Raw genomic sequence first — 7,436 nt, 5'->3', positions numbered from 1 at the left:
ACCAGACATACAGTATATGAAGTATAAGGCACCCAACTTAAAATGTTCTCCTTTGCCTGGAGTGACCGGGTTAAAAAGAAAAAAAAGGCTTCCAACACATTTTCTAGCAGCCAGAATTTAATTACAGTTTTCATTAAGCACTGATTTTCGCTCTGCTTATATTTGATTAAGCTCTAAACACAAATCTGTTGGTGCATATTCAATTTTGTTGTTTATTTTTCTAATTCATATTTACTGGAGCCGTCGTGAAGCTATTTTCCTCAGACTGACCTCTTATCAATATAATTTCCGAAAGTTGGCTGCTGTTTGACCCATTTGAGCCCTCTGACCTACAGTGATCCTTCAGGCACAATAGGCTAGTCAGAGAAAGTTTGTTCCTCTTTTAGTGTGTCAAGTATCAAGACCACTACTTAGCCAATGCCGAGTAGTAACTAAATATATGTACATGGGTTCTTAAAAGTATCAAAAATCAGATGCTAATTGATATTAAAACTAAAAACTAGATACTCATTTGCGCAAGAAGAAAAACACACAAGCAAATAGTCACAAAAGTCACAAGTACTACAATTTATGTCGAAAATTACATTCTATTGTATAAAGAGTATAAAGTGTTTTTTATTATTATTATCATGGTATCGGAATCAGTATAGAGTATCGAAATCAAGTTTGAAATTTTTGTATCACAACAACACTAATATGTACCAAACTCACATATTTAGAATAGAAATTTTGAGTAACAATATTTAGTTACAGTCTGCCTATCTTTCATTTGGTGGTATTCAGAACACAGCTACTTTCCTAAATATTAAAGGAATATATTGCAGTAAGCTTAATCATTCCATTTAGGCTTCACAATGAAGACATTAGCGAGGAAAAACAAAACACAGCTTTCACAGTGATGTGTGTGTGTGAGCATTAGGTGACTATTTTTGATGTGAACATATTCTAGGTATTCAGAAAAATGTAGCCTACTTTGATTGGACCTTTTTCAAAAGCCTATGTTGCATTTTACAACCTTGGTTAGACGATACAGCAGGAGATGTATTTACCTTGTTGACATGTTTCGGCTGCTAACTGTCCGCCACCTGTCATCGGTCTCGAAAGTGGTGTGTCACATATCAGCTGTTGAGAAGACAAAATAAATGTTTATGGATTACTAATTCATTTTAATCCTATTAATTCCATCATTCATGTTGTAACCTATCTGTGTTGACATGTCCAGGCAGTTAAATAGTATCTTCCGACTTCTATGCGCTTATAATCAGATTTAACATCATGCATACTAGTCTTGAGGCATTGAGGTGTGACTAAGGGTATGACTACTGACATGACTTGACAGCTGGGCTAACATTTGTCCCCTATGAGTTTAAAGAGTTACTATGTTGGGGTGCTCTCTGCTGGCTATTGGTATAATAACATCCAGAACGTCTCTACAGAAATTGTTAAATTGACCTGAATCTGCAGCATAAACAAACTCCACTGCTGCCAAGACCTCGTTAGCTTCTGATCCTCCTCAAAAATGTATAATTTCCACTTTATGATGTCGATTCAAACTTGAATAAACTTTTGGCACCCTAAAAATTGAAGATAGCATATATTTTCCTCTTTTCATGTAGCTTTTCAATGGCTTGGACTTGGCCTGCTGTATTTCTGTATGTGTGTATATCGTAGGCTATCAATTCTTGGCAATACCAAGACTACAAAAAATCACACATATATATATATATATATATATATATATATATATATATATATATATATATATATATATATATATATATATATATATATATACATACATACATACATACATACATACATACATACATACATACATACATACATACATACATACATACATACATACATATATATATATATATATATATATATATATATATATATATATATATATATATATATATATATATATATATATATATATATACATACACTAAAGGCTAAAGGTTCTAAAAATGTAACTTAGTCACTGTAAGAACATATTGTATTTTATTGTTATTATTACATTTCGTTTAGGTCTTACGGTGTGTTCGGTGCATCTTTTCAACCGGGGATGGCTCTCACAATATTTGGACGTCCTTGGTCACATGTTTACGCTTCACCTCTCACTTTCGCTCAACCAACCTATCATCCGTACGTCACATGTTACACGTGATCTGATTGGCAGACTGTGGAGGGCGTTCTTGATTGTGATTGGCTGACACTCATCGTCTCTGCCATCAAGGTAGTGTGCTCCGTCGGCGTGCACCTCAAGGAGCTTTTTTGCCTGTTATTAATAGAAGAGATGGCGAGCTGGTGTGTTCGTGCAGTTAGACAAAGCTACTCTCTCGTAACCTCACCAGCGTTTGCACGGTAAGAGCAGATTAAAAGCATGTCTTGATTGTTTAACACCGAGAGGCGCTGTTATGTCAGGGCAAGATACGTATCGGGCTAGCATCATTAGCAGCTACAGTGCAGTATAGATCAGCCTCATAGCCTCCTCTAACGACGTCGGCTTTATATTTGTAATCAAAATGAAGTTTATGTACATTTATACTTTCAGTATAATTTATTTTCTTATCATAGAAAATCTAGTTAAGGTAGGATCTTGGCACGTGTCATTGTCACAAACGTGAAATGATGTAGCCAGTTATAGTATTGTAGTATTTTTATGTATTTATTTGTATTTATTTATTTATTTTATTAATGTGGAACTAACTCTACTCCAATTTCTTTATCTGGTAAACAAAAAATGCGTACTGGGCGGTGTTCCTTATTCCTAATACCTGCTCAAATTGGATGATGTAACCGATTGACATTTAGCAGACTTGACCAAGACCTCAACAGAAAACTGTCAAATACACATAATTTCTTAACATTTGTGTAAAGTATATTTTGTTGTCCATGTGGGAAATTTGTCTTCTGCATTTGACAACAGAGCAAAATTAACTATTGTTTGGTCATTAGGAGAATCAGAATCAGAATCCTTTTATTGCCATCGTTTGTGAACACAGTTCACAAACTAGGAACTTATTTTGGTGATAAAGTGCAACATAAAACACACTGAATAAATACAAATACAAATAAGGGCATGCACGAAGTAAAAAAAAAAAAAAAAAAAAAAAAAAAGATATGCTTAAAAATCAAATCAAATACTTAAAGGTAGAAAATATATACAACAATATATATCATCCTGTATCGTCTTGCACAAGAACAACAGAATGCATCTTAACACGAGAGCTGTGTATGAATCCAAAAGAAGCTTGTTTGAGGTGATAGCTAATTACTAGAAAACTACTTTTTGTTAGCAGTTACTTTGGACCATAGCTTATTGCTGTGAGACAGAGAGAGAGAGTGAGAGAGAGAGTGGACAATAAAGTGTACCTTAACATTAATTGGTAAAGTAAAAGCACATGTAATGTAAGATCATTTTCAGTAAATGAAAGTATTCATTAGGGCTGCACTGCAATAAGTTCAGTTAATTAAAATCAATAAATTCACATGCTTTCATTTACTAGTCAAGCTGGGTCAAAATAAAAACTTAAAGACCAAACCATGACCAACCCAATGCAGAATACATTACCTAATAAGGAAAATCATGAATAGAATCTGCCTTTTTATCAATTTTCCTTTCAAAAACAGTAATTTTTTGCAAAATGGAGCACTTTGTGTTGTTGCGAAATATTTATTTTCTTGCAGTGTCAATTATTGTGTCAACCAATATTGCAGTATTGATATTTTCAGAACATATTGTGCAGCCCTATTGTACATCATCTATACAAAAGTAAATTAAGGTAGTTTACAATTGTTTATTCTTATAGGATTATGAGAATGAGCATATATGAGCTGTTCTTCCCTAATTTGTGGTCTTTGTGAGCAGAGCGTCACCACGGTTATTATGCACCGCAACTCAGCAGAAGAGCGGAGAAGAGGAGGCGGCGGCATCAGAGCAGAGTACAGCTGACAAGGCTCTGCTGGAGGAGAAGACCAAATTGGAGGAACAACTTAAAGACATGACTGTATGTTTCACAAAGAAAAACAAAAACTATTCAGGCATAGGAAATACGTGGGCAGAAGGACGATGGGTTATAAAATTTTAGTGTCATGATTAGAAACAAATTGTTGACCTCACAAACCAACAACTGTGAAATACTCAAAGGCCCTGTACCTGATTGTTCTGGTCTTAAAAGAGATTTTTTTTTTTTTCATAACTTTCAGAGGTCATTTCAGAGTTTTGCCATCATGCTACTGCTAACAACATATGACAAAAACTAGCATGCTAAAAGAGCACTTCCTAATTCTCTGTCAATAAAATGTTTTATATATTTTATAATTAGATGTAGACAGGACATAGCTGACTTAATTAGATTTTTTTTTTAGCTGTATTTACAATATATCTACTAAAGCAAGCTAAATGTTACTTTATTAAAAAAAAAAAAAAAGATCTGGCATAGTAACTTGTTAAATAAGTCTTCATAAACAGTGTGACCAAATGTTGGCCTTTCTTTGCAGGAGAAATACAAGCGGGCATTAGCAGACACAGAGAACCTCAGGAGGAGGAGTCAGAAGATGACAGAAGATGCTAAATTATATGGTAAGATCTCCTGCATCTTTTCTCCATAATTAAAACAAAAAAAAGTGGTTACACTTTCTTGCCACTAGATGTCAGTAAAGTCCTTTGAAGTGTCAAATTGACAGGTCTGTGAAAATAGATGGTATATCTACTTATACTATCTACTGTATCATAGATTCAGGTCTCCATTGTGTGGCTTTATTTATTCATTTATTTATTTTACACCAAACACCACATCAAATTAATATAATAGGGTTGCAGGTAACAATTTATTGTTGAAATTATTGTTACATTTTATTTAATCTGTGCAGCACATTTTTTAACTGTGTTCATAAAATGTGCTAGGGCTGTAGTTAACCAAAGAAATTGTTGGATGACTAAATGTCCTAACGATTGGGTCAGATACATAGAGATATGTAATAGTTTTGTGAGTCTATTATTAGTCGACTAATCAAACTGCACTCATAAACTACAGTTGCACCAATTCATGATTTTAATCTGCCTTCTTACTTATAAATGCCAATTAACCTCCTGAGACCTGGCGTGCACATATGTGGACACACATTTTGGGTTGTCTAGACCACAATACAATTTTTTTCTCTACAAGGTCCTGGTCCACATATGGGGACTGTCATTAAACTGTCACTTAAAGGTGACAGAAGAGTATAACACATTATAGTGTAGATTCAAGATGGATTAGTTAAAGGCATATGTCCTCTTGCACCTGTTAAAAGCACTTCAATTGAGACACATTGCTCCAAGAGGCACAATTGTTTCTCATTTTCTTTTTACACTCAAATGTTGCTGTGTTCAGGCACTTAATAGTTTTTGCAAATCATTATTCAGATATGGTTTTCTTTTGTTCTATCAAAAAGTAGAATGAATATCCTCATATGTGGACATCATTTTTGTCATAATGTAAAAAGATATGTTTTTTTGTTATTTGGGCTGATTTTTCCCAATCAGCCCAAATAACAAAGAGAAAAAAAAAAAAACATTCCATGCAAGACCTCGGGTCTCAGAAGGATAAGCTAACTAACTCACAAACTTCTCTCTCCTGCTGTTATCCAATATAAATCCCTGTAATGTACCTAAAATGATTAGTTAATTAATACAAATTCTTGTCAACTAATGCTCCATTGACCGATTAATTGGTTAGGACTGTAGGCCTACAGCCCTAGTATTGAAGTGGATTTAGATTCTATGTGTGACTTATAATATGCCTTTCCTTCATCCAGGTATCCAGGGTTTCTGTAAGGACCTACTAGAGGTGGCAGACATTTTAGAAAAGGCCACCGAGAGTGTGCCCAAGGAGGAGGTGACTGCCCAGAACCCCCACCTGAAGAACCTGTATGACGGCTTGGTGATGACCGAAGTCCAGATCCAGAAGGTCTTCACCAAACATGGCCTGGTCAAGCTCAACCCTGACGGACTCAAGTTTGACCCCTATGAGCATGAGGCCCTGTTCCACACACCGGTGGAGGGGAAGGAGCCAGGCACTGTCGCCGTGGTTACTAAAGTGGGCTACAAGCTACATGGACGCACCCTCCGGCCAGCGCTAGTGGGCGTGGCCAAGTAGTGTGAATATGTGTGTGAATGGAGCTCAGATGTGGGCAAGTTAAAGTTTTTCTGGTGGAGAAAAGCTCCACTTGTCTCGATGGAGATGTTAATGTTTTGGAATGTTCTAGAGTTTGGCATTATACAGTTCTGTCTTTGTCAATTACAGGCGTATCAGTGTTTCTGTGGCTAAAAATACTTTGACTCGGGGGTCGCCTCTCAACAGATCTGACCTATAACTGGCTTCGCCTGATTCTCTTTATGGAAATATGGTACATAAGCTTAATGCCGTTCTGCAGAGCATTCCATTCAACACACTATTACAGACAAAAACTTACATAATGTGCCATTTAAGTTCATTCATTTTTTTCCAATACTTTTTTATGCATATTGAAAGTTTAAAGATTGATAGTTGTTTATCAGCTCTGGGGTAATTTATAATCATTAATAAAAATGAATAATGCACTTATACCTAGTTTGCTTTTAATTCTCAGATACATATTTTGATTTAAATGGTATTATAACAAGAGCTGCACAGTATGCCAAAATGTATTAGAAATTACATTCATCAAATCACAATTTCTTAGATGATTCAAACAAAATATCCTGTTTTTAAATATGAAAATCTTGTACCTGTGGCTTAGACTTCTATAAACTGGGCTCTGTACTGTTCAATAATCTTACCAGTACCTAAAAACAATACCTAGTTTACAATACAAAAAACTGAAGTGCTTAATTTCATTCAGGAACTTTTGTCATACACGCATGACAACGTGCTTTCAAAAGAAAAAATCTTCATTTATAATATTTGCTGTTATACTGGATATTAATACTGTGTTTATTTTCTGCAATTTATTATTTGTGATACAGCAGAGCCAGTCACACTCTTCGGTAACCCCATATCTGATTAACCTTTAACTTCACTTTAAACTTTAATATATACTTTGCATCTTTTCTAAAGTATTGAAAAAAATGAATGGGAATGTTTGAGCTCTTTAAATGGGACGTTTGCATTTCCTCCGTGGATAACAGAGGCTACAGTGGACTGGAAACTGCCCCCTGTAACCCTAAGGTGCCTCAAGGGAAGTCAACTGAACTCTGGACACTATTCAACCCGTTTTAGAAAATTTGATTTATAAATTGTTTGAAAATAACAGAAATCATATTTGTTTTAAACTATCATTCCAGCCCACATCATCCAGGCCTAAATTCTTTTGTTTTGAAAGTGTAAAAATGTATTATATGAAGGCAACCAAGTGCTTAAGAAATAAAATGATACATTTAATAACAAGCATTACTCTGTCAA

The 7,436-nt window shown here is 34.9% G+C and overlaps 1 protein-coding gene across 1 annotated transcript; it reads left to right on the top strand.

Annotated features, from left to right (window-relative positions):
- The first annotated feature begins 2,240 nt into the window (after nucleotides 1-2,240).
- On the top strand, nucleotides 2,241-7,436 carry grpel1 (GrpE-like 1, mitochondrial). The gene is made up of 4 exons (XM_033983574.2): nucleotides 2,241-2,373; nucleotides 3,881-4,019; nucleotides 4,513-4,594; nucleotides 5,812-7,436. Exons 1-4 carry the CDS (start codon nucleotides 2,306-2,308, stop codon nucleotides 6,150-6,152), a joined length of 630 nt encoding a protein of 209 aa, XP_033839465.1. The 5' UTR covers nucleotides 2,241-2,305; the 3' UTR covers nucleotides 6,153-7,436.

The sequence above is a fragment of the Periophthalmus magnuspinnatus genome, chromosome 18 (genome assembly GCF_009829125.3).
Source record: "Periophthalmus magnuspinnatus isolate fPerMag1 chromosome 18, fPerMag1.2.pri, whole genome shotgun sequence".
NCBI lineage: Eukaryota > Metazoa > Chordata > Actinopteri > Gobiiformes > Gobiidae > Periophthalmus > Periophthalmus magnuspinnatus.
This window is presented reverse-complemented; position numbering and strand designations above follow the sequence as displayed.